Source organism: Scleropages formosus, chromosome 17 (assembly GCF_900964775.1).
Source record: "Scleropages formosus chromosome 17, fSclFor1.1, whole genome shotgun sequence".
In the NCBI taxonomy this organism is placed as follows: domain Eukaryota; kingdom Metazoa; phylum Chordata; class Actinopteri; order Osteoglossiformes; family Osteoglossidae; genus Scleropages; species Scleropages formosus.
In genome coordinates this window covers 15,546,505-15,573,696 of record NC_041822.1, presented here as the reverse complement: position 1 = coordinate 15,573,696, position 27,192 = coordinate 15,546,505, and the positions used below count along the sequence as shown (strand labels likewise).

At 42.5% G+C, this 27,192-nt stretch overlaps 1 protein-coding gene across 7 annotated transcripts in view; it reads left to right on the top strand.

The window, feature by feature from the left end:
* Positions 1-27,192, top strand: part of dock8 (dedicator of cytokinesis 8) — a 55,565-nt gene that overhangs the window by 7,196 nt on the left and 21,177 nt on the right. For 4 of the 7 annotated variants that reach the window (XM_018759259.2, XM_018759261.1, XM_018759263.1 and 1 more), the window contains exons 2-21: positions 2,205-2,310; positions 7,572-7,747; positions 10,770-10,841; positions 11,091-11,208; positions 12,529-12,738; positions 12,855-12,940; positions 13,690-13,756; positions 15,907-16,056; positions 17,767-17,847; positions 18,471-18,630; positions 18,945-19,075; positions 20,009-20,102; positions 20,842-21,004; positions 23,277-23,394; positions 23,567-23,637; positions 24,437-24,581; positions 24,938-25,039; positions 25,144-25,239; positions 25,641-25,875; positions 26,805-26,969. In XM_018759259.2, the coding sequence (XP_018614775.1) occupies positions 2,205-2,310; positions 7,572-7,747; positions 10,770-10,841; positions 11,091-11,208; positions 12,529-12,738; positions 12,855-12,940; positions 13,690-13,756; positions 15,907-16,056; positions 17,767-17,847; positions 18,471-18,630; positions 18,945-19,075; positions 20,009-20,102; positions 20,842-21,004; positions 23,277-23,394; positions 23,567-23,637; positions 24,437-24,581; positions 24,938-25,039; positions 25,144-25,239; positions 25,641-25,875; positions 26,805-26,969 (2,546 nt within the window). Of the gene's footprint in view, positions 1-2,054; positions 2,311-4,022; positions 4,063-7,571; positions 7,748-10,769; positions 10,842-11,090; positions 11,209-12,528; positions 12,739-12,854; positions 12,941-13,689; positions 13,757-15,906; positions 16,057-17,766; positions 17,848-18,470; positions 18,631-18,944; positions 19,076-20,008; positions 20,103-20,841; positions 21,005-23,276; positions 23,395-23,566; positions 23,638-24,436; positions 24,582-24,937; positions 25,040-25,143; positions 25,240-25,640; positions 25,876-26,804; positions 26,970-27,192 lie in introns of those variants that run through there. The other 3 variants (XM_018759258.1, XM_018759257.1, XM_018759264.1) reach the window with 2 other exon arrangements.

Here is a 27,192-nt window from a genome sequence, read left to right as displayed (position 1 = left end):
ACTCAAAGCTGGCGTTTTGCATTGCGGGTGTTTTGGCCCGTGTCCTTGGGTTGTTATTTTCCGGGGGTGTATGGGAGCATTAGTAAGGAAAGTCATTGGATCAGCAATATTATTACTTTACATTGCTCTGTTTTCATTTGTGCTTTGGAGGTTGTGAGTATAAAGAAAAAAAAGACACCACTGGCCACTCAGAAGAGAGGCATAGTGTAAATTAAATTAAGTTACTGAATCAAATAAAATAAAGCAAATTAAAGTAATTCTGTAGGTATCTGGTATTGCAGGCCCAGCGGTCTGTCCCTAACCTAATCCTCTCTCCTCTCTTCCCCTCACAATGAGATCTTGTTCACTTTATTAACTCCTTCCCTTCAACACATTAACAGAGACAAAACCAGCTTTTCTTCTAATTTGTTCCAACCCTATTATGTTAAAATACCTGTATCACTTTGACAGGAAGTGCAACACTCATGCAACAATAGACACGGTATTATAACTATGTTTGAGGTGTAATTAAGCCCTCTTGTTCCTGTCAGCATCTCTCTTCCTCTTCCTCTCTTTCCTGTGCTAATATTTATGTGTAGCACATAATAGTCTGAGTTATTAGTAGCTCTGTGTGAGAAAAGTGAGATTGCAAGTAAGATCCAGCTTGGGATCCAGCCTCACTGAGTTCTGGGGGGTCTGTTGCAAATCGAGGATTGGGGGTAATGTAACAGAAAGTGGCACAATGGCTTCGCTGAGGAAGTGTTGTGAAATATATGCGTAAGAGAGGAGGAAGAAGAGCAGCTAGCAGGATTTCTCTGTCTCTCTGCATCCTCTCCTTGTTTTTCATGCCCTCTGGTTGGTTCAGTCTAACACTGTAGTCTGCAGACCTTTTTAGAGACTCCTCAGTGGTACCATCGACATTTATTTATTTAGCAGACGCTTTTCTCCAAAGCGATTTACAATGGATACTATGTAGTGTTACCAGCACACACCTTATTCACCAAGGTGACTTACACTGCTAGATACACTACTTACGATGGGTCACTAATTCATACATCAGTGGAACACACTCTCTCTCCACTTCCCAGGAGTCTGTGATGTTGGGCAGCGCTGTCGTTATTTCAGTGGTTAAAACCCATACGGTCAATTCTCATGTTATTCTTTCGGCCAAATGCCTAATCTGGAATTCTTCCGTCTGAGCTTATGCTTAATAAATCAGACAAAACTGAGACGATGTAACATTGAGGTGTTCAGCAGTTCGCCGAGCTTGGCATACTGCTAAACACCTCAATCAACAACCCGAGCTACGAAGACCACCAATCTTCTCGATAATTTCCAACGATTTAACATTGTTCTTATTGTGGTGCCTATAGGACACTGGAAGTGTCTCCCACTTCCTGTATCATATGGCAAGCTAAGCTGTACTGGATCAGTTGAAACAAAGGAATTTAGTGAGGAGCACAAGGAGGCCAAGGCATGAACTGAAAAACGCAGGAAACAAAACGGCACCTGCGATTTGAACCCACAACCCAAGACTCTTGCTGCTAACGCTGGTTACACAGTGCAACAAAATTTTTCAAAGTTCGTAGTTATTTCAATTTTTTTGCGTTGATTTCGATTAAAGTTTACTGATTACACGAATACTACTAGTTGTTCTGGAGTCTCAGTTTTAGTTTAGTACTTTACAGCCATTGGAAGATTCTAGAAGGCACCAGAACATTCTAGAAAGTACCAAAATGCCCTAGAAAGCATCAGATCCTAAAAGGTAGTGGAGTATTCGGTGCTTGGAACCTGATGCCAGAATTTGCCAAAATTTGCTAATTTTAAGAAGTTAGAATATTTTTACATTTCATTTACATGACATAGAGTACGAACTAATGCCAAAAGTATGCTAACAAAACTGAATGGAAAATGCAAAAAAATTGACATTATGAAATTTCTGTTACATTGTGCATTAGAGCACCAGACGTCAAGTATTCATGCAGAGATATATTCCTCTGGCTGCGTGTTATAATTTGTATGCATTACAGTTTGAAAAAATTGTCACCAAAGCTGTTTCTTTCTTGACAGCGAACATCTTCATTGCATTTCTGGATTTTATTTCTCAGTCTAATGTCACACACAAATGTGCGCTCTGCTGTTTTTCCAAACCTTCGTCGGAGCATCCTCTCGCACATTAACAGTATGCATTGTGTTCTCATTTTGGTTTTTTCTCTTTCTCGCAGGTATTCTTCCGCGGAGATCAGGAAACAGTTCAGCGGGAATTATGGGTCGCTCCCCCACCACCAGCGGCACAGCTCCAACATGTCGGGCTCCTTCTCCCTGCAGATAGTGAGTAACAATCTCAGGTTTATTGTATGCATGGCAACTTGATGTACTCCACTGGGTGTGCCCTGTACTGCTTGGGAGATTTTTGAAAAATCAGGTAGAACTTTGCAGGATTCTCTCTTCTATAGACTTGTGCTTCATAAGAAAGGCAAATCTGATGTGGGATTAAACGAAGCCCATGCGATTTGTAATTGTGGGATGTCTTGGGGAGAAGATCAGGATGAAAATGTTGGACAGGAAGTTTGACTGCAGTTAGAATCCACCTGCATACTTTTTGAAAGGCCCCTTCAGAGGAAGAGCAGCATTTCTCAGGATTAGAGTTTCTGTGAGATGTTGCTTTTGCTACAGGATTCATGAGGAAATTATCTAACTAGGAATCCACTGGTTTTTATGATTAGTTCTTCTATAAGACATTACTACACTACAGACTAGAATTCATGGGAAATGCTGGAAATGCTCTAACCAGTAACCCACAAACTGCTGTTTTTTAGGATGATTTGCAGTGTAAGAGATGTCCTGTCCACTGTAGAAAAACATGGAGAATATAATAGATGGCATAGTGGCACATGCTGGTAGCGTAGTGCTTACAGTTGCTGCCTTTGGATCCGAAGGTTGCAGGTTTGATCCTCACCACCAGCTATAGTACCCTTAAGCAAAGTACTTACTCTAAATTGCTCCAGTAGAATTATCCAGCTGTGTAAATGGGTGAATAATTGTAACCTGAACACTGTAAATTGCTTTGGAGAAAAGCATCAGCTAAATAAATAAATGTAATGATAGGGAATAATCTACCCAGTAATCTACAGAGTTATATTGGACTAAAGGTAATTTCACATAGTGATCCTATTTTAACTGGAGCCTTTTAATCCATGCTGCTGCCTCTAATTCCTTGACATCCTGGGCTTTATTATGACCAGTCAGTCCACCCCCATCATCACCATCGCCCCCCCACCATCACCCCAGTGGTGGTTATTCTCTATCCTGATGCTGATCCTCCCTGGAAATGGGTCAGGCCATTGCGGTGACCTGGATGCGTGGCTGACTTTGTAGTTTACTCCATCTCATCTCCACAGCCACTGAATTTGGCCTGCAGAAGGTGGCTTCTAATTCCGTAATCTCTGTGATGAAATTCTCCCTTCGGTTTGTTTGTTTGTTTAAATTGATTTTTTTTTTTTAGGGCAGTTGAAGGCCACTCTCTCAGGGGATGTTTTTATGAACAAGGCAAGGTTTTTATTTATTTATTTATTTATTTATTTAAATATGTCTTACTCCAGCGTGAAATTATATTTCTGGTTCTAACTTACAAAATCGAGAGCTCTGTGGTGAGCGGCAGCGGCGCCTGCTGGGGAAGCAGCACTGCGGTACTTTCGCTCGTGTATTCTCGTTTCAGTGCAAGAGAGTTTAGACAAAATGCGGTGAACGTGTCAGTTATACTTCATAAATATGTACACTGGCGCCTTTTATCCTTTTTTTTAATATTGCACTTGTGCCGCTTTTGTAGTATGCAGTTTTAAAATGCAGAGGGGCTGGGGCCATGCCGTGGCAGCGTGAAAGACGGTGGGGAAACGATGTCGATGTCACATCCTGATGTCTTGTGTCTTACCACAAAGCCTGTTCCTTGTGGGTCACACACAGAGGAAGGGGTTTTTTTCATTTCAAGATTGAAACCACCCTACAGACATCAACTGTAACTTTTCGTTTCCGGGCGACGCCATTTTGTTCACTTCCTTCTTTCTCACTGTAGAGCTCTGCTGGGTGAGTCTGTTTCAGCGATTAAAAAACTTGCGCCTGCATGGTTGGTTTTTGCTGGTCTCATGCACCTGTCTGGAGTAAATGCATTGTTTCGAAGCTTATATGTGAACTTTTTTACTTAGTCTGTATGCTGCAAACAAGGTGGCTTCTCTGGTTGTTGTGGTGGATTCCCTTGAGCACTCTTTGCAGTGACAAAATCAAGAAGGGTTTGGTGATAGGTACAGTACTCCAGAAGGAGAGACGAGGGGAGAAGAGGGGAGAAGATGATGTTGGAGTCCCAAAGGCTGAACGGAATGCCTGACAAAAGAGCAATGAATTAGACGAGTATCTGCAGAATGCACCAAGAAGATGCCATATACCGGCGAGTAGCTCAGTCTGCTGTCGCTGCTCTTTACATTGAATGTTTAAGCATCAGGGTTGATCAGATTTCCTAGTAAACGTGTTAAAGGTAATGTTTAGCCACACTTGTTCTTAAACCAATGCAATAAGTGATGAGACTAACTCTGTACTCTTGTCTGCTCTGTTACTTTAGTCCCCGGTAATGTCAAGTCTAGCCAGTTTGACAGCTGTTTTTTTTTTTTTTTTTTGTCAGACGGCCATGTAGATCTGTAGATTTTGAAAGAATGTGTTTCAGACACAATCCCCATCTCCTATCTCTCTGTCAGCACCCCTTATGTCGTCTTCATGATTATTGTGCCTCTCCTCTTGCATGGCATTCTCTCAGGATTCATTTGTTTCCCAGGTGATCATCAGGTGTGCCTTTGGATTGTAAGCCAGTGAGGAACTGCTGGCTTTTGGATCAGAGGAAGAGTGATACCTCGTTTGCTCACTGGCATTTCTAAAGCTTCTCCTTGAAAATGTGACATGCTCCCAAACTTATCTAATAAGTTTTTAGTTCACAAGTATTGCCCTGGGCGAGACGGTGGTGCCTCATAGTGCTTTGGGCTGTGTATTTCAGTATGTTTCATTCTGACTGTCTGTGTGGAGTTTGCATTTTTTTCACCTAGATCATGTGGGTTTTCTCTCCATGTTGCAGTTTCCTCCCCATAGTTCAGTGACGTGTTTAAAATGAACTGGTCACCATTAACTAGCGTGTGTATGTGGGAGAGAATGAGCATGTTTTTGTTTGCCCTGTGATGGACGTGTGTCCTGCGAAGGCTTTACCGTGCATCATGCCCAGTCCTTCTGGGGTAGACTCTGGCCCACTATGACCTTGTGTTGGACAACCACTTATTGATAATGGCTAGGTGTCTTTGAATTTTTCTAATGTTCTCAAAAAGATGTGTGAAAGAAGTAAGTTTTTTCACTATGCTCTTTGAATAGTTCTGAACACTCATGGCAAGCTATTTGGCTGCTTTTAAAAGGGGGTGTGGGTACATGGCGAATGCAGAATTGCAACCTGAATGTTGCTGAATCCAGTCCCAGGAGGGGTCCCACGTGATACTTCTGAACCTCTGGACCACAGCAAAAGAGCACTAGATAAGTGATTATTGACAAGGGGTGGATTGTCTACTTTAACGTCTTTGTTAATGATTTTCAAGACCCACTTTGCTTATTTCCATTTTGTTTAAAGTCCAAGCTGGATAGTTTTACAGCTGTGTGGGCTGTTTTGGGTCTCTTGACTGAAGGATGCCTAGCTTCAAAAGCATATTCAGGGTTTGTAGCCTTTTGCTTGGTGGTCCAGTTTCCTGATTACTGCAGCTCCTCCATGTATAAATATGTGAGGATGTGTGATCATAGCTGTTGTGATGGTTGCCACCAGCTGGGCCACGAGAAGAGACTCGTAAGCTGCAACATGCTGTCAGTGTATTGCTGAACCCCAGGAAAAAATGTGCATTTGTAAAGGAGATATTTGTAATGGAAGTCAAGCTTAGCTGACAAGTTCCTTAAGTGAATCTCCAGTGTTAATCTCCTTCTGCTGAGATACTACACCGTGGAAGAAGGCATTTTTGTCATAGCAAGCTGTCTAGCCTGCAGACTTTTGAAGGTTATTTGTATGCAAACCCGATTAAGGGAACCTTCGACAGCGATAGTCATTGTAGGGATGAGGGTTTGTCAAGCACAGACGTAAGAGCAGGTATGCAGAATTTCTGACCTTGTAAGTGTCATGCATACCAAGACTTATGTGCATATTTTTACAAATCTTCAGAGTGAGACTTGCACTGGAATACGTTTGGGATCTACAAGCTACAACTAGCTGTGATCGTTGCAGACACTGCTAACATCACAGAATCCATAAAGGATCTCTCTCTTGGCAATAGACAGCTCTGGACTCTCCAGGTCTGTTTTGTCAGGAATTGTTTGTATATTTCTCAGTAGAAACAGAAATGTGCTATACGGTTTACTGGACCTGTTAGCAGTGCTTTTTTATTTACGCCAAACTAATGACTTTGTTGCACATTCCTTTTGCACTAAGGCATAGAACGTGTATTCCGAAGGCCTTTTTTCTTCTGCAATTATGTTTAAGGTTTTCATGTTGAAGAGAAGATTATGTATTTGCAGTAGCTGTGCTGTTAGCCTGGAGGGGCGAACGCATATGTCCTGGAGACTGAGTTGTCTGCCGTGTTGGAATGCATGCCCAGCTCTGGGCTGTGTTCTTGGCAGGTTAGGGGTTGTCCAACTCCTTCATGATCGGACTTGCCGAACCCCACCCCTCTCCTCCTTATATTGTATTCATTAATGAAAGGGGTTCTTTAGTTATGAGTAGCTGCACAGTTCCTTTCTGGTCTTTCAAGTACAGTTCACGGTTATAGTATCTGGTTTTACAACGTTTTCTTTTTATAGATGTAGAAACTATTACACCTGTTAACTTTTGCTTACATCTGACACCCACTTCATGTTTTTTGTGAAACCAAACTTTTGTATATTCAGTACCATTGTTGCTGCAGACATTGTGCTTCCAGTACTGTAGCCTTGATGTCCTTGATAGCTACAGCTACTGCACAAGGCAGAGGTCCAGTGTTGCCCAGTGTAGATGCAGTATTGCCACCTCGGAGTTTGTTGGCTTAAAAAATGTCATTCATGAGACTCTGTTGTGGATTGCTGGTAGCGTAGTATTTGGAAAGAATACTTTTAGACCCAAAGGTCACAGGTTGGATGCCTACTTCCAGCTGTATTACCCTTGAGCAAAGTACTTACCCTAAATTGCTCCAGTAAAATTACCCAGCTCTATAATTGTAAGGTACCTGTAGGCAGCTTAACATCGTAAGCCACTTTGCAGAAACGAATCGGCTAAATTAATAAATGTAAATGTATTGCCAGTAAATGAGCTGTCGTGCACCTTGAATTATTTACTTTGCCTGCTGGAAATTCACAGATGATGTTCATTAAGAGCATTTGCATTTAAACCCTGTGTCTTGCTTTAGTCTTGGGCGGCTTCTCTGGCACATCTGTTTTGTAACCATGCCTCTTTCTGGGATCTATCCTGTAAACATTAGCACTGTATGTGTCTGTCATTGATCGCTGTGCTGTAACCCTAGTTTGCTGTAACACTGTGCTCCCTGTGTCCCCAGCCTCAGTTCTACGACGCATCGGAACCCCTTGACCTGGAGGAGTTCCTGATGACGCAGCTGCACAGCGGAGACGTTGAACTCATGCAGGAACTTGGTGATTTCCCTGATGACCATCTTGAGGTCCAGCTGGTCGAGAGGGAGTGTAGGACCATCCGGCATTCCATTCCAGAGGAAGGGTAGGTTGCCCACCATTATGCATTTTGCAGAACTCTCTTCTCAGAGTAAACAAAAGTGCATCAGTGACCGACAGAGGACATAAATAAATACACAATTATTGAAGCACAGTTTGTTTCATACTGCTATTTTCATAGTGCACATATTCCAGCAGCTACCTGTAGAAGTGACATATAAATCAGAAAATGGGTGGATCAAAAGAAGCAGCTAGAAATGGACTAACTTAGAAAACTGTCAGTAGCTCAGGTGGGAAATAGGTTTGAAAGACAATTCCTGACTCTGGTGGGTGGGGGTTCGGGGACTGCATGCTTTCAAAATAATTTACCCTCATCACTGCCTCAGGGTCACTGAATCTCATGCAACAGTTGCAATTTGTCATGCAATGTGTCAGTGATGTCCTGTGTTTTCTTATATGTACATACGGCATTTTACTTGCAGTTTTCATTTAATCACCCATGGTAGGCAGCCCAAAAACTCTTTAACAAGTTTAATTGTTAACTCATACTATTACATGCTGAATGAACATTTACAAGCAGTTGGGTCACACCAAAATAATCTGCATGTCTGTGATAACAGATTTTGAAAGTCGGTGACACCTGACAAGTTACTCAACGTGTTTCATTATAGACCTCGCAGAAGCAGTGCATCCCAAGATTGGACCATATTAAATGTAAAAAACACTTGGTAACAACTTCATTGTGACCATTTGTCAGGTCAAGGTAAATGCAAGTTAAAGACTGAGACACAACAAGTGAAGTTTAATGAAAAATTCACTTTTATTAGACTAATAAAACAAAAATAACCAAAAACAGGAATGTGTGTGTGTTCTCCACCCAGTCTCCAACCAGTTGCTTTATATACCACCCTAGTTAGTCCGTTAGAGGCAGCTGGGCTTCATTAACAGATATCTGTCACGGCGCGATGAAGGATGTCAAGTGTAGCTCTGTCCTGTGTCATAGTTCCACCGCCTCACACTCATAGATCAACCTTTTTTTTTTAAAAAAAAAAAAAATTGTGGGACAGAAGAACGTTCAATCAATTGTTCACAACACATTTTTGATTTTTGTTTTCATCCTCTCCGAAGCCAGGTTTGCCAAATGACATTCTTTCGGAAAGTGCTCTGCAAACGAAACTGGAGACTTTTGGAGAGTTTTACTGGGACACAAAGGATCTGTCAGTCCACTTTATTACAAAGGAAAACTCACTATAAGTGACTGGAATGTACTTACTGTTAATTATCCTGAAATGAAACTCTATGATCTGCGGTATATTTGGGTCCCGCTGTTACCAGTGTAGGGGTGCGGTGGCGCAGTGGGTTGGACCACAGTCCTGCTCTCGGGTGGGTCTGGGGTTCGAGTCCCGCTTGGGGTGCCTTGCGACGGACTGGCGTCCCGTCCTGGGTGTGTCCCCTCCCCCTCTGGCCTTACGCCCTGTGTTGCCGGGTAGGCTCCGGTTCCCCGTGACCCTGTATGGGACAAGCGGTTCTGGAAATGTGTGTGTGTGTGTTACCAGTGTCTGCAGCGTTCATAGCTTACGGTGTGACAGAAACACACATGCACACAAGCACTTGGCCCGGCTCATTCGCTACTCTGGTGCGGATCAGGCACCATAGTTATTTATCTCAGGGTTTTGCTGTCATTTCCGTTTTATGCCCCGGGGGTAGCGCCAGCCTCTTGTTGCCTTGTTGTGCTCGGATGAAAGTAAACAGGCCCCTGTTTACTGGGTGGATGTCTTGTGAGTGACTCAGAGGTGGAGCTCTAGAAATTACAGTTTATCCTCAGCTGGTTCATTTGGCTTTCTGTGTGCATTCAGGGTTTTGAAAGTGTCATATAAAACCGGAGTTAGTGCCAGCAACTGCTTATTTCATGTTGTGTTGTTTGTTAGCTCTTGATGTTCACAGTTGTATGCTTTTTACAGCACAGATTCTGTTGTTGGTCCTTTGAGGAAAAATCAGTCTGTAACCATAAGTAAACATCCATCTGTGCAACTGCATAACTGTGAAATGCTGAACCCCATGTGTTGCTTTGACAGAATTCTTTTGCCTAATGACATATTGTAAACCTTTTTCAAGTGGCATTCGTAGTTTCATTATGACTTTGAGTCCAGTGCTTTAATTCATAAAAACAATGTTTTTGTATTCCAAATGCTTGCCTTTTTAGTTCAGTAAAACATTTTCACTTGCAGTCAGTAGGACTGCTGCAACTGAATTGGCTTTCGTATATTTTGGCTTCAGGGACTTTTGTCTAAGGGAGACATAATGCAGGAGTGCAGAAAGGTAGAGTAGCGTAGATGGTGTGAGTTTTTTTTTTCAGTTTTCATAAACTCTGTTGGTGTCTGTTTTTGGGTACATATTTTGTGTGTGTGTGTGAGTGAGAATGCATTTGCATGTAGGTATAATGGCTCACTCTGCATATGTGGCTGTATTTCACTCTAGTGCTCCTGGATCTGTCGTGTCTACAGGAATGCCTGGTTTATATCTGCTCCCTATGCCCCAGCAAGAACACTGTGCTCCTCCACCTCTCACTGCTTGGTGGTTCAACTCACAAGGGGTCCAAAATTGAAAGTCCTCCAGTTCTCTCCTCTCCTCTTCTCTCCCACAGAAGTACTGAATCCCTTTTAGCTTTCAAGAAGGGTATCAGACACATCTTTTGTAGCCTCCTGATTTTGAGTAATGTGTACCAACAAAATGACGGTATCACACCAAAAAGTGCCTTTAATGACTTTGTTTGTCTAGATCTCTGTTGTGAAATGCACTTTTTTTTTTTGCTCTGAGTTTCCCATTGGTTTAGAGAAATCCATCTGGTAAGTGAGTGAATGTACAGTACATAAATGTGTTATTGAACTTCATTCAGTGTTTTTACTGTGTTTGAGTCAATTTAACCACATTTGTCAATAATGATCTTGTTTAATGCAGAAAGACTGCTTCACACAGAGCATCTCGAAGATCTGAAGTGATGATCAGGGATGTGCAAGGATTTGACGTCTGCTGTGTCTCACTGTGTTCCATCCCCTTTGTGTATGCAGAGTGGAGCTGGACCCCCATGTGCGAGACTGTGTTCAAAGCTACACGCAGCCCTGGCTTGTGGTCAGTAGAAGGTATGGTATCCCTTGCGCCCCAGGCTCTGCTCTAATTCTACACATCTCGCTCTATAGCTACCTCACATGCCTGTCCCACAAGTATGAGTAGTATTGATGACACTGCCTCTCAAAGAAGCAAACCCATATTTTATTCATATTTACTCATATTCGTATACTTCCCCCTTCGCTGCTGAAGACTTGTGTAACCTGGTCTGGAAGAGTTGATACATCTGTGCATTTGTTTGTGTGCCATCCGGACTTGAACAGGTGCCAAGGGGATGGCTGGAGTGGTTGGAATGTGTACTCAGAGAGGACAGGTCTACACAAAGTCCTACAGAAGCAGACCTTTGAGAGCGATGTAGCGCCAGACAAGCAAGAACACCTGGTAGGTCCACAAGACAAACATGTTGCTGGAACAATGCCTTTAAATGAAACATTTAATGCACAAGGCATCATCTCATCTTTGAAATGAAATGATTGCATACCTAGAAGTGCAGCATGGAATTGGGTTTGACTAAAAGACATCAGAATCCATGTGCTCTGTATTTAAATTAGCGTCCCTTCTGGATTGTATTGTTTAGGAGTTTATTCTCAGGTGCCTCTGTCACCAGGTAGATTTAATGGTTTGGAATGAGGAGTAGATGTCTATTTTTCCATTATCATTTACTTCCTGTCCAGTGCAGGCTTGTGGTGGTCCAGAGTCTATCCTGGTTGCATAAGGTGCTATTCTTAACTGGGTAAATCCTGGATGGGAAGCCAGTCTATCACAGGGCATTCACATGCACTCATTCAGTCAAAGATATACATATTAATGGCAATTTAGAGTTATTAATTCACATGAAATATATTTATGGACTGTGGGAGGGAACCAGAACACTCAGGGAAACCTATGCAAACACAAGGGGTGTATGAAAACTCTGCACAGACTGAGCTAGATTCAAACCTACACAATTATGCTACCTGTTGTGCTACAAGGCCGGCCTTAAATATACGTGCTACATGAAAATAATAAGACAGTACGCTGACATTATCATTACTTCATTTCTGAACATTCTGTGCTCCAAATTTGAGAGTCATTGTGAGATGTGATTTTGTGGGTACATGGAGACTACATGCAACAGCATGCCCCCTCTCCTGGGCAGCCCTCCTATCCCTGGCCTGCATGCACCATTGTTCATTAAATACTCAGAACACCATGAAGCATGAACATTTATTCACTGAGTTCCATCCCCACTTCCTCCCGGGCCGGCCTGTGCTAAGCTTTAATGATGAACACCAAGAGTCCTTGTTCCAGCCATGAGCCCGGCCGCAGGAGAAAAACAGGTCCATTGTCAGTGGAAATGGGGCTCTCCAATGCCTGTGCATAATTGGCAATCTGGTGGGATAGCCAGGACACCAGGGGTGCTGGGAACATCCCCACAGTGGTGTGGAAGTGGCCTGCTGGCATGGGATGCAGTGTTTTGAACACAAATGAGGTCATGCTGTTGTCTGAGAACTTGGTGGAATTGTGGGGACATTTGAAAGGATTCCTCTGGACATTTCATCTGATGATTACTGATAGTGATGACTGAAAATCACCCACATCAGTGCACTCTTCAGATAATCCCATTTATTGGGTTTGCAAGGCAGCACCAATTATAAGTGCTCGCTAATGTTATTAACTTAAAGAAGCTGCCTGCAGGCCAAGTAAAGTTTGTTCTTACAGGCGAAGTCCCCCTCCCTAGCGGTCCTGAGCGATGACTCGGGCCGCACGCTCACGTCGTCAGATTTTGACCTGCGAGGGCTGCAGCCGGATGCTCGAGTTGAGGGCCTGCTGCGCTTTAGCAACCCTGACGATCTTGACCGGCACAACCAGGAATCTCGGCAAGCCAGCCGCCACCCTGAGCTCTTTGCTCTGTACCCTCCCGCAGATGAGGTGAGCCCAGCTACCTCTGCCCAGATCCATCAACCTTGGCTTCATTGCATATTCAAAGTAATTACCCTGACTCCTGTGGCATTTTGCTATAAATGGCCTATCTGATTTTGAAACAGGAAGATGCTGTGGAGATACGCCCTGTTCCTGACTGTCCAAAAGAGCACATTGGACACCGAATCCTTGTCCGATGTCAGGCCATCAAGTAATACTCCTCTCATTCCACTTATAAAGAGAACAGTATTGGTTAAGGACTTTGCTGTGACTTGAACTGCCAGTCAGCATGCTTAGCAAGATTTAAAACACGGCTCCAGTAGAATCCTATCTGAACATTTTGGGTTAGTGTTAAACACCACTTTCCTAATCCTGCAAAAGATGCTTTCTCCTGCACATGGTGGAATTGCCACAAGTCTTCTTTGCACTGAGGATTTATATTCAGCCAAGTCTAGAGGTTTGGCAGCTCCATGTTGTCAGCTTGCATTTACATTTCTTGTTTAGCAGATGCTTTTCTCCAAAGCGACTTCCAATGAACTCTATCTAGTGTTATCAGCCCACACACCTTATTCACCAAGGTGACTTACACTGCTAGATACACTATTTACACTGGGTCACTCATCCATACATCAGTGGAGCACACTCTCTCTAGAAATATTTGCGTTGCCAGAGTATGCTAAGTCACACTGATTTTACACAGGTCACAGTTCTTATAAAGTAAATTTAAAAACTAAATAATTTCTAGGGGGGGGCATGATGGCGTAGCGGGCTTGGCCAGGTCCTGTTCTCTGGTGGGTCTGGGGTTCAAGTCCCGCTTGGGGTGTAGTAGTAGCTAGTGTGTGTGTGTAAATAATTTCTATAACGGTTGAAGATGATTGTTTCCCATCAGTCTCCATGCAGGTCTGTGTCCCCAAAATTTTTTTTTGACCACTAAATATTCTTTCTTTTTTTTTTTGGCAGATTTGAGATAGACATAGAGCCCTTATTTGCAACCTTGGCTATGTATGATCTGAAGGAGAAGAAGAAGGTCAGTATGAATCCCGGAGGACATCTTCATCCACACTAGGCATATCTCTAAAAGGCCAACCCCATAACGTTAAAGGTTGAATACCTCAGACAGTCTGAATGCCAAAAGTTGCACTGACTCGCTGCTTAATGTACATGATGTCTACAACACGGTGATGGCCAGATGACTTGGGCCTTGTTCAGACGTAATCTCATTACTTGATTGTCAAGTTTCTCTGGTTCTCCTTCACTTTTGAGGAATTACCTGAGAAAATCCTATCTTTTGTGTAACTTGGAAGATGGGTTCTTTTCGGTGAACATCTGATGCAAGCAGCCATAGATTAAGATGATCCCTGGTGATGAGATGGATACACTGATTGCTGCTGTCACCAGATTAGTGGCCATCTGCTTTCCCCACATTGGTCAGCTCAGGGTTTGTTCAACAGAGATATGGATTTTCCTATATTTTTGGGCAGGAGCTGTCTCTGCAAGTTTTTGTTGTCCTCCTCATCATTATTAATGGTGTTCCTCAGTACTGTGCATTTAGAAAAAGTCTACATTGCACATGTGACTTACTCAGATGTGACCAGAATTAAATTGAGAGGAAATTGTGGACCTCATCTATCTTATGAAAATATACCAGATGCCATCTCTCTACATATGTCAAGTCCGGGGCTACGGTGATCCAGAGCCTATCCCAGAAATATGCGGTGGAAGCAGGGTCTTCAGTTCATTGTAGGTTTAAGCTCTAGATCGTGAAAAAAAGTAATTGCTTCGGAAGTGGGCTGAGTCATCTCTGCTCAGCTGACAGTGCCAGTCTACCTCCTAGGCATCAATTAGTTACAGATGTCAGTAAATCTATGTGGATAATTCTAAATATGCTTAGCAAGCAGCAACAAACCAACCAAAGTGAGACATTCATATTTGTATGGCAGAGCAGTGGCGCCACCAAAGATTTTGGGCAGGGGGTGCAAAGAATGTGATTAAAAATTGTGTGTGAAGGTTGGGGGAGAGATAATATTTACATAAGAAATATATGGATATGGAATGAATATGCTTTTTTATGTGGTGTTATTTGGAAATGCATTACACACATAATAGGTACTGTTTTGAGCGGCCACTCAAAAATTAGTCCATCTCCAGTGTTATTAAAAGCTGTGTGTTTGTGAATGATTACTCATTTAGTTTTGATCTTCTGGCCTCTTTTGGGTCTGAATATTTTATTGTTTTTTTTTGTCTTTTAATGGTAATTGGAACAAAACTGTAATGTCCACAGCTCAAACAGCAACATATGAATTTTAATCGCAGCTGCATATTTAGTACATTAGCTGATTTGTGGTTCTGTGTTGGTGATTCTTCCATATTTTACCTTTTGCCTTTTGTTGCTGTGGTCTGAAAAGCCTATTTTCCTGTTAAACATGTTTACCATGCTGCTGTGCTGGGTACACACATGGAGGTTGACATCTGAAACAAACCAATAGTTGTGGGAGAGGACAGCAGGTAGTCTAGTGTTCAGAGCTATTGCTTTGCAACTTTGCAATCAAAGGACTTGGGTTCAGATCCCACCTTCTGCTGTTGTACCCTTGAGCAAGATACTTACCCTGAACTGATACAGTTAAAAAATCTCCCAGATGCAGAAATAGGTAAGTAACTAAGTGTTTTAGTATAAAATCCTCTCATTGTAAGTTGCTGAGGAGAAACATGTCAGCTAAATGAAGGAATAATGATAATAATATGTCAAGCCTTGCAATGTTTTTCACATGTTTTTGGTTCCTTTTGAATGTGCACCACCCATACTTCTCTTCCTCACTGTTTCACACTTTTTCTTGTACCAGTCATAGCATCGGTGTCATATCCAATATTTTTCTCAGAACTTATTCAGTTACAGTATCTCTACATTTCCACCTCAGTTTTGTACAAAGAAAGCTCAGATTCCTTAGATGGCCTTAGGCGGGTTTTTAATTTGACATTCTTAGATATTTACTGTATATGCTTGTTCTTTTGCACGTGACCTTTTTATAAATGAGGCTGTTGAACTGCTGTCCAAGTATTTGTTGTTGTTCTGGTCAACTCTGTTTGGAATTCTGCGCATTCCTACATTATGTGATGCCCTCCAGCTGGAAACCATGTGGCTGCTTCGGAAGTGTGACTCTGCTGCTTCTCTCTCCTCAGATCTCCGAGAACTTCTACTGTGACCTGAACTCGGACCAGCAGAAGGCGTTCCTGCGACCTCACATCCCCCATATGGACATCTCTAGTCTGGCCAAATCAGCCATTTTCTCCATAACCTACCCATCTCCTGATATCTACCTAGTCATCAAGGTATATTGGACCATCTTCTAGGTCATCTGCTCATCCCCAAACATCTACTGTATATAGTCATCAAGGTATAGTCAGCCATGACTACAGTACCTGTAAAAAGGTTGAGTTCATGTGTTGGGAACTGGTTTTGTTCGCAAGGTATTCAAGTAATGAGCGTACATGTCTTTCCAGATGTACTGCAGCAATTCCCGAAGATGTAGGACAGTTGTCGGTTGTGCTGCTTTGACTCTTCTGTCCACTTTGTTCTGTAAAGATATTGCCCAGGTTGCCCAACTTTTGCCTGGTACTATATATTTAAAAGTCTGAACTGTTGCCATATGGTGACCATATATTCTGAAGAGTACTTGTTATTAAAGATAGATGTTGTAGTACAGGTGAGTTAAAGCCTTGTACTGTTTTTATGTGTGTTTTGAATCTTATGTTCATTATTATTGTTTGCCATCATTGATCATCATCATTGCCCCCTGCTAGTTTCTTTTGGGGGGGCTTTTCTGTAGTAGGCAATTACACATACTCCTCTCTTCAACTGGATATGTTGCAGAAGGCAGTCAAAGTTCACTGTGTTTCAGAAGACTTGACTTTTGATCCTGAGTCCTAGTCTCCTAACATCTACTCTGTTTGCTGCCCCTCTAATCTTCATTTCTGCAGAATGACTCAGAAACTACAGTTTACCTTGTGAGATGATGCATGAAAAGTCAGTGAATGGCTCTGGGTCAGTTGTGATCTGCCTTGTGTTTGAATCACTTCAGTGTTGAACATTCATGTGCATATATCAAAAGAAGGGAATAACTTGGCTTCTAAAGGAATTAAGATACCAATTCTTTAAAAAAAAGAAAGAAAGAAAAAAGAGTAAAGTGTGAAGAGGCTTTTTGTGTTGTACCCCGGATGTAGTGTTTTTGTGCAGCGTGACCTGAATGGGCCCTGTGACAGGCACACTCACACCCCAGGCCCCGTCCGGATTCCTGCAACGGCCCCCAAACAAGCCTTCTTTTGTCCATCTTTGGGCCGCCAGTGAAGGAGGCAATGTGGGTTGTCCAGAGCGTGCTAATGTGTTTGCGACATTGACTACGGGTTCTGCCTTTCTGGTTTAGAGGAAGCCACATGCAGGCACTGTCATGCAGAGGATTGAGGAGTTCAGCTGTGTTTCTTCCCAGGTTTTGCGAACAAGTTGTTATTTTAGTCAGTTTTTGTTTCACACTCTGCATGAAGCTCCACTTTCAGCAGTTTCCCAGAAGCAGGTTGGAGACTGCAAGCATGCGTTATCCATCATGTGCACTGTAGTGCCCGCTGGAGGGTCTGTCTGCTGGGAACTGGCTCTCCTGCAGGCATCTGACAGCTGTGTGCAAGTTCCAACACCCCAGCCCCGCCATAGAAAATTTCTGCTGGCATTGACATAGCTCAGGTTTCATGCAGAACTCCTTTAGGTGGTCTAAGGTGGTCTTACTGACACACATTGCACTCTGCATGTGTGGGAGTGCAATTTTTCAAAAGGTTTCATTTTTAATGGCATTGTTTGCTGTGTTTTTTTCTTTTTTTTAGGGCCAGTGATGTCAGCCTTGGTGGTCAGTAAAACAGCTGCTGTTTGGCTTCAGTCACCCTTCTTTGTGCTGCAGTGGTTGGGGTTGAACTGTTTGGTCTTGTGTAGTCTGTTTTATGATGTGATCAGTAACGGTCTCCCCGCCCTGTACTGTGTGTGTGTCTGTGCTTCAGATTGAAAAGGTCCTGCAGCAGGGAGAGATCAGCGACTGTGCAGAGCCTTATCTTGTCATGAAGGAGAGCGACAGTGCAAAGGTAACCAGTGGTGTGAGGTGTGCCATTATTAATATCTACAGTACACATAGTTATTAGGAAGGGCAGCTGCTGGTACTTGGACCCCCCCGAGGCTTATTTTTCTTCCTCTTCTTTGTAGTTGGTGTTTGGTTTCCTCAAAATATTTGTCAGCTGACTTACTTGCCTACTGTTTCCCACATCGTTGCTGCTTTTATTTCTTTTCATTACTGTTTTTATGGTCATCTTTGTTAAATTGTTCAGCGCTCTGCATCACTCTGTTGTGAGGAGCGCTTTGTAAAAATGAACAGTATTTATTAGAATCCCTCTGTTTTTAAAGTCATTGCGCACAGTTCTTGTGCTTCAGCACATTCATTGGCAAATGATAGCTCAGAGATCAGCTCACCTTTTTTTGTAACTTTCATTTTCCCCAGTTTCTTTCACTCATTTTCAATTGTGTCATGATTCTTCTGGGCAGCTATTACGTGTTACATCTGACCATCTTCTATGAACCAATACGTTTAAGAGAGTACCCTCAGTAATCTGTAGCCTCGAGTCAGCGTTGGCCTCCATGTGTGTTTCCATCCTTCATACCACACTCTGCCATAAGCTGTTACAGTCACGCATACTTGCTTTGTGTTGCTCAGAACAAGGACAAGCTAGAGAAGCTGAGGAACCAGGCCGAGTCGTTCTGCCACAGGCTCGGACGGTACCGTATGCCCTTCGCCTGGGCCACCGTCAACATCATGAGCGTTATCAGCACGGCTACCCTTGAACGAGATGTCACAGACACAGAAAGCTTGAACGGTGAGACCAAGGGCTGGGATTCATGTATTTCACAAACAAGGGGGGTGAATAAAACATGTTTAGGTGAAAACGCAGGAGATTTGCCATATCTTGATCTCTTGATGCACATAGAGGCATTTTATAAAAAGTAGTTGATGAATGAATACCTTATTGAAAAGAGTTATGTTATGATAAGGTATTGAAGTTCAGTTATTTGCACTTGTAGCTTTACATGTGTCAGGTCCTGTGGATTTACTACTGGTAAATGAAACAGTTCTGAACAAAGTTTCTTGGTGTGAGTAGAAGTTAGTTATTTTTTATCTTGGAATTTGCAGGTAAAAGCAGCATGGACAGAAAGGGTCACCTGCCTAGGCGAAACTCTGAGCGCTTTGGCTCCCTGGAGGATCAGTACAATCTATCAGGCTTCAAACCAGCCACTATCACCATATCCACCTTCTGCAAGCAGGTCTGCCCAACACAATTCTTCTTGGATGAAAGTACGCATATAGTTGTAGAAATGAGCTGTTTACAGTGCAAAGTGAGGTCGGTTAAAATGAAAATTGTGAAAAATCAGTTCTGTTAAAGCACAAATCAGCTTTTCTCGATTTGTCATGCCAGGATACTACTCGAGGGCTACAGTATACATGGCTTTTTGAGCATGTTAATGTCTCTCTGCACCTACAATTGGCCCTTAAAAACTGCTAATATAAAACCGCTACCTGTTATCTGCTATTTCACAAACATTCACATCTCAGTGGCACATTTCTAAAAACAGAAATGGGAAGTGCAGTTAAAATAATCTGTAATTCTGAAGCCGTGGCACATTAATATTTCCGTTTCTCAGTATAAGCCCATATAAGCTCCTTTTGGTTGGGGTTTGTGACAAAATGCGTGTTCATGCCTGTCAGCACTGCCTCTGTGCAGCTCTGCTACCCACAGTTACTGGATCAGTGTTCAGTGCTATACTGACAGGAGATGTAGTACTTTGGTTGGTTCTTACCCTAAGTGACTTGTATTCCTTAAGTGTTGCATGTTGCTGATTTATTAAGCTCTATGTCCTCTGAAGCAGTTGGACTTAATTGTGGTATCCTGTCATGGAAAGAGGCCACTGTGCATGGAGCTTCATTCAGGGGTATAGTGGATTGGGAGTCTGCTCACCCATTGATGAATGGGCTGAAGCCTCTTTCAGAAGTACCACAGCATGGTCTTGACTCGCAGTTCTGACCCACATGTTACTTATTGCAAGATGCTTTCGTAGACCATGCCACCAACAGAAGGTCATATATCACAGTCATTTATCAAGAATCCAACAATGGTAAAACTAATTTAGTTGTCAGAATAAAGGCCAGTGCTTCCTGGTGTAGAAATGGGTTATGAATCAGGATGTCTGCGTTTTCAGGAAGGAGATCGTCTGAGTGATGAGGACCTGTTCAAGTTCCTGGCTGACATTAAGAGGACTTCCAGTTTGCAAAGGAGAATAAAGACAGTAACAGGTGATTTTGCTGCATAGTGAGACATGGTGCATGTGAAGTGGGATGTTTAGAGTTTGTGATAAATGTCCATGTTCTATTTTAGCCATTCTAAGTGCCTTGAAACTGTCAGTTGTACGTCTACAGTTCTGCATGATATTTCTGTGTCATTGCACTGCATTTTAATAACTTCAGACATCTTTTTTTGTTTTTGCAAAAGTATCTTTAATTCTAGGTTGGCACAATGGTACTTCACATCACCTAGGCTGTTGGTTTCAGTCTGGGTCAGTGCATGTGGAGTTTGTGTGTTTTCCCCATATTCATGTCAGCTTACTCAGCACGCTTTAGTTTCTTTCCACAGTCAAAAGCCATGTAGTAAATTGCCACTAGTGTGTGTATGTCATTCAGTGTGTGTAATTGCCCTGTGATGGGCTGGTGTCCTGTCCAAGGTCTGCCTTGCCACACTCCCTATACTTCCAGCATGGACTCTACACCACCATGACCCTGAACTGGACATGCAGTTGATGAAAATGAAGGGGAGAAAAAAAAACTTGGCTCCAGAAAAAATGTTCAAAACTGACTGTATAACTTTTACAGGACTGAATAACAAAGTGAAGCTCTTGGCACTGTTTGTTCATCCATAGTGTAGTGCTAACTTGCGGTCTACTATGTTTTGAAGTTCTAAGTATCAGTTTACAGAGCAATCTGTCTATGTGCATGGGAGCATTGATTAACAGTGTTTGTACTGTGTGTTTGTGTGGAGGCACCATTAAACTGGACTTGACTCCAGCACCAGAAAACCTGGCAGCGTGCCTCTCACCGGAGCTCATTCCAGTGAAACCAGTGGCAGAGAAAAACCAGCGTCCAGTGAAGGAGGTCCTTGAGTTTCCATCCAAGGAGGTGTATGTGCCACATAACATTTACAGGTGAGCTGCACCCACTGGTGATCTTGTCCTGCTCGTCTTCCCTCGTGAGGGATCTGATGGGTGGAATCTGGATGGTGCGTGACACTATGTGAAGTCCAGTTTTACCAGTAAAAAACTTACCAGATTTCCGAGGTAAGTTGGTCTCTTCCAACGGAGATACTGCAAATCATTCTTAATAAAAACTTGGACGTTTACATATAAAGGTGTTATCTGAATTTTAATATAAGGACTTACTACACCAATTTGTCTATATCGTTGAAGCAGCAAGTTACATATTTTAGCAAGGTGTCGAAAGAGTGAATGTCTGTCTTTTCTTGGAAACACCATGATGACAGTGGCATTTTGGATAATAGAGTGACAGTAGGCACTACACTCCAATATTTGAAATTCCATGTGCAGAGATAAGGCTGTGCCAAATCACGATGTGATACAGTGCTCAGTGTTTGTATGCTTGAGGAGAATCATCCAGATCCCACCAACTCCTCCATGCTCCTCAAGCTGTGGTAAACTCAGATAATCTTGAGGGGTGTACACTGTACATCTGGTTTATTTACAGGTGGATGCACAAAAAAGGAAGAGGGGAAAACACAGGGCCCCTAGGATGTGGCTTCGCATGAGAAGTGGTCCTTTCCTTTTGTCGGTAGAGCAGGCTGGTGGCCTGGAGAGATTAAAAGAGCCCTATTGTGTGATTAGAACGTGGGAACCCACCAGGGGAAGCATTAAATTTATCCAGCTCTGCAATATCAAGTGCATTTCAGTTTTTCTAGGTAAAGGGCTGATTTGTGAACAAGGATATATATATTTTTTTTGTTTTAAATATTTATTAATGATCCCTCAACAGTCTGTAGTTTCATCTTCAATATCACCCCTCCTCCACATAGTTGTTGGACTTTTTCTACTTCAGTGCACCTTCCTGTACGTTCTTGCAGATTTTGTCTTGTTCTTTCTTAACCATGGTTTAGCTGGTACCTTTCAACATTAGGTTTGTGTACTAAGATACTTTCAATAACTTACCCATTTATACATATAACCTGAGCAATTCAGGACAAGTACCCTACTCGTTTTACACAGAAAAATAAACATTTATAGAGATGGTCCCGATGATGACCTAGCTTGCAGTAAGTGGAAGTGAGAGGCAGAGGAAGAGGACGTTTAAGTTTTTGAGCTGACAGCTGGCCGTAGCTCCATCCCGGAAGAGCTGCTGTGTTTGTTCTTCTCGGTGAATGAAAAGATACTGGAGTCTATTTCTGCAGCTTGTTTTGTTGTGATTCTGGCACTGAACTCTGGGTCGAGTCTCAACCTTTGATCTGCTGGAGCTGCCCATGCTTCGTTTTTTTTTTTTTTTTTTTGTGGAACAGAACACTGTGTGTGTGTGTGTGTGTGTGTGTGTGTGTGTGTGTGTGTGTGTGTGTGTGTGTGTGTGTGTTCTGAGACATTCTTGAACTCCAGGGAAAGGCATCTTCAGAAGTCATAAATTTGACTTTGTCATTATTGTTGCACACATGACAAGTTCCTTCCTCCATAGTTTTTTGTGTTGATAACTTCAAAATAAGTGATATTTTGTAGTGGAGGGGCTTGTTATAAGCTATTGCTATCAGGAAACAAATATTGTGATTGGCTACTGCTGTCAGACCTCTCATTTCTACAGATAATATAAATAAACATGGAATAAAAGTTATGAAAGTAAATTTAATATACCATTGGTATTTGTCAGGCAGAATAAAGTGCATTTTTTAAGAAAAAATGACCATGTTACAGTAGACAACAGCTTTTCTGAAAACTTTACAGCAGAGACATCTAGTGCTTCAGTGAAGTGCTACAGCCTGGGGTTCCGATGGGCGACGAGCCGCGATCAGGGATGGAGTCTGCCACCTTTTGTTCCCAGGAAGCATCTCCTGAAGATTAGCACATCCTGAAAAATAGAAGTTGCTTGAAAATCCAGTAACTTTTAGCTAACTCTGGTGATAGCATAGTGTTCAGAGCTACTGTCTTTGGAGCCATTGTTTGCAGATTCAGTTCTCACCTCTGGCTGTAGTAGTCTTGAGCACGGTACTTACCCTAAATTGCTCCCGTAGAATTACCCAGCTATATAAATGGGTAAATAATTGTAAGTAACTTAACATTGTAAGTTGCTTTGGAAAAAAAATGAATAAATGTGAAATGAATGAATAAATGTAAATGAAGTTTCATCAAGTTTTTTTTTTTTTAGGTGGAGTGGGGATAATTAAAGTGGCCATTGTTTAGCTTGTAAATTTTATTTTCCTTTTTTCAGGAATCTTCTATATGTTTATCCTCAAAGGCTAAATTTTGTGAACAGGCTGGCATCAGCACGGAACATCACTGTAAAAATTCAGTTTATGAGTGGCGAGGATCCCAGCTGTTGTCTACCGGTAAGCAGAGACCTTCCCATGACATCACCTGAACCCATGTCACACAGTACACACTGAGACAGAGGAGAGGGAGTACATCTCAGCACAAATGCGTATAATGTACCAAGAAGTAGTGATTAGTAAATTCTGCATCCCTCTTGTTTGGCTTTCAATTTTATTTGTATTTGTTTAGGTCATTTTTGGGAAATCCAGTGGTCCTGAATTTGTCCAAGAAGTTTATACACCAATCACATACCATAACAAGTAAGTGCCTTTCATTGTGAGACTCTGCTTGGCTTTACTCAGACTATGAACAAAGAGACTTTCATATTTAAATGCCGTGTGTTTCTCTTTCTGGCAGCTGGTAGAGTAGTGGTTAGTGATGCAGCTTTTGGACCGAATGGTCACAGGTTCCAATATCCCTTCTGGCTGTAATACCCTTAGGTACTGTGGTACTTACTCTAAATTGCTCCAGTAAAATTACCTGGCTGTATAAATGGGAAATAATTGTAAATACTGTAGATTAACTTTGTAAGTTACTTTGAAGAAAAAGGAATAAATGTAATTTTTTTTTTCTTTTAACATGGAGAAATCTATAAATAACGAAGGTTGTTTTTGATATCTGAAAAGTAAAATGACACATTGACTGAACTGACATTACTTTCATTGCATTTTAACTCTGCATATTTTGGGAACAATCACAAAAGGAAATTTATTCAAGGAGATCTGGATTCTTGACGAGATGTGGGTGTTGTGATGGAAAATCAAAAATGGTTAAAGGGACAACAACAAAGAAGCCAAAAGCTCTACCAGTCTTGTTTACAAATGTTTATTTCATAGATGTATGTTTAATAGATGTACTGTGTGTTCACATGGCTGCTGAAACAAAGTCATTGTCTTCGCAAAAGAAGGTGAACACTGCAAGCAATGTAAAGTGGACTGGCAGCACACAGTGCTGGATCTGTAAGGATGCAGTGGCAACTGGTTGAGGGGAAAACAAAAAGCCAAATAAAAACAATGGCAATGGTTTTGTTTTTCTCTTCCAATGCAATTTCCTGATCAGGGCACCAGATTTTTACGAAGAGGTGAAGATCAGCCTTCCAGCCAAGCTGACGGAGAAACACCATCTCCTCTTCACTTTTTACCACATCAGCTGTCAGCAGAAACAGAACCAAGCAGGAAGTGTGGAGACCCTCATTGGCTACTCTGTGAGAGACCACTCATACACACACACACACACACACACACACACACACACACACACACACACACACACACACACACTCACACACACGTAGGGTTTGTGTTGCAGTAATTCTCACTTCCCCGTGACTCCCACTGAGCTTATGAAATTTAAAGCAAACAGAGTTCCGCCACTCATTTTTTTCCTGAAAAGCTGACCAGCTTTCAGTAGTGGGACACCCCCCAAAGGTTGGTTTTTCAGGAATTTCTATTATTGTGGGGACATGTTTTTGACATTTGTCCTCCAAAGGTAGTAAAACGAGATGTATGCAAACACAAAGCTGTGTGAGGTGGTGACTGAGCAGAAGTCTCTCCTCTGCAGTGGCTCCCAATGCTGAACAACGACCGGCTGCAAACAGTCCAGTATTGCCTCCCCATTGCCCAGGATCGACTTCCTGCAAACTACTCCATGCATCCCCCAGAGGTATAAACGGCATACTGAAGTGTGGAGGTCTTGCTTATCCCACCTCTGCATCAGCCACTTGCTTTCCCTTGGCATCTAACATTTGACCTCTATCCCCTTTACAGAAGATGCCCCCTCAGGTCCCTCCGGTGAAGTGGGTGGAAAGCCACAAAGGAGTGTTCAACCTGGAGGTGCAAGTTGTGTCCTCCATACACACACAGGTGTGTGCAGCCTTCGTCCAGCCTGGTCAGCTTTGTACAAAGCTAGGAAATGCGGCAAAAAGACTGATTCTTCGCTAGCGATACTGGATGATCAAGCTGCTCTTTGATTCTTTTGCTCTGAAACTTTAAAGGTTTTTTCTGTAATGCTTTCATGTGATTCCGGAAGATACTAAATGCTACCGAAACTAATTGGAACTGTTAGCACTATTGAACTGATTTAACTGATTGCGATTATTATCCAGAGTAATTTGTGTGTAACTGGGCATTTTCGGTTCATTTAATTACTATCTAATGGAGAGTGAAATGAGGCAATTAGCAGTGAAGGGTAATTCTGTTGACCGACAGTTGTCTGACTGCAATCGTTTGTCCTCACTGCCTCCCCTCCCCATTGCTGCTCACAGGATAACCACCTTGAACGCTTCTTCACCCTTTGCTATGCCCTGGAAAACAAGGTGACTTTTCCAATCCGCGTTCGGGACGACAAGATCCCGGAGAACAAGTTGGAGCACGAGCTGAAGCTGAGCATCATCTCGTTGTCGTCATCCCGGCTGGAGCCCCTTGTGCTCTTCCTCCACCAGGTTTTGGATAAACTGTTCAGGCTCATCCTGCAACCCATGGTCATTGCAGGGCAGACAGGTGAGAGCCTGTGGAGGACACCAGACTGTAGGAGTGTGTGACTGCTTTTCAGAGGTGCGCTAGGCTGGTGGGCAGTTGATCTGGGCCAAATGTGATCAACTCACTCCTCAAACACAGTGGGGACTGGACATCAGTAATTCCTTTTAACTCCAAAGTCACTTTAGCCACCTAAGTAGCTATCAATTAAAAGTTATACATTCTGATTCCATTTGATTTATTCACTGAAGTTCTGTAAAAAAAATTCCCATTATAGCTACAATAAACAAACATACTTTGTAATACTTTTGCAATGCAATGCAATGTCAACAACCGCTTGTCCCGAGCGGAGTCACGGTGAGCCGGAGCCTACCTAGCAACGCAGGGCACAAGGCTGAAGGGAGAGAGGACACACCCTGGACGGGACACCAGTCCGCCACAGGACACCCTAAGCAGGACCCCAGACCTGACACACAGCTTGCACAGGCTGAACCTACCTTGCCACCATGCCCCTCTGCTTTGTAATACTTTTTATGTTAATATTTTTTGTTAACTTCAAGCTACTTTAAAATTAATTTAAAAATGGCTAAAATGCAAATACACTCCACAAACTGTTTGCCGGTTCAAACCCGTTTTGTTTGGGTACTCACCACTGCAGACTGTCGGCTGACTGTAAATATAGGTTGCTTTCCCTCCACAACATGCAGGGATTTCAGGAAGTAGGTAAATAGAGAAAATGAAATTAGACACAAAAAAAGTAAATTGGAGAATGGTTGCATTTTTGTAACTTTTATTCAACGTGTAACTCAACCATTTGCACTACCAGGAGCCAGTGCATTTGAGTACTTTTGTTAGATTCTAAATGAGCTGTTTGGTGTTCCTGAACTGAGTTTCATTCAGTGTGTAGTGTGTCATACGTACTGTACTGATTTTGGGGTGTGTTTGCCTTACAGCGAATCTGGCCCAGATTGCCTTTGAGTCTGTGGTTTCAATCATCAACAGCCTCCACAACAGCCAGGAGCTGGCCAAGGACCAGCAAGGAAGAAACTGTCTTCTAGCAACCTACTTGTATTATGTGTTCCGGCTACCAGACACTCAGCGTGAGATACTGAACGCAAGTAAGTCACTTTCCTTTTGTCTGTGGTGGGAACTAGTTTCAGAGGTCACAAAGGTCTATGGACCTCTAAACAAAGCAAGTACAGAAAGTGATTAAAACACTTGTGGTATGTAGGGAAGGGACACGTCCTTCATTGTACCCGAGACAGTGGTTACCACTATAGTTCCATAGTAAGCACTAAAGAGAAAAAAAAAATAAAGAAATATTCTGAAAACAGAACTTAA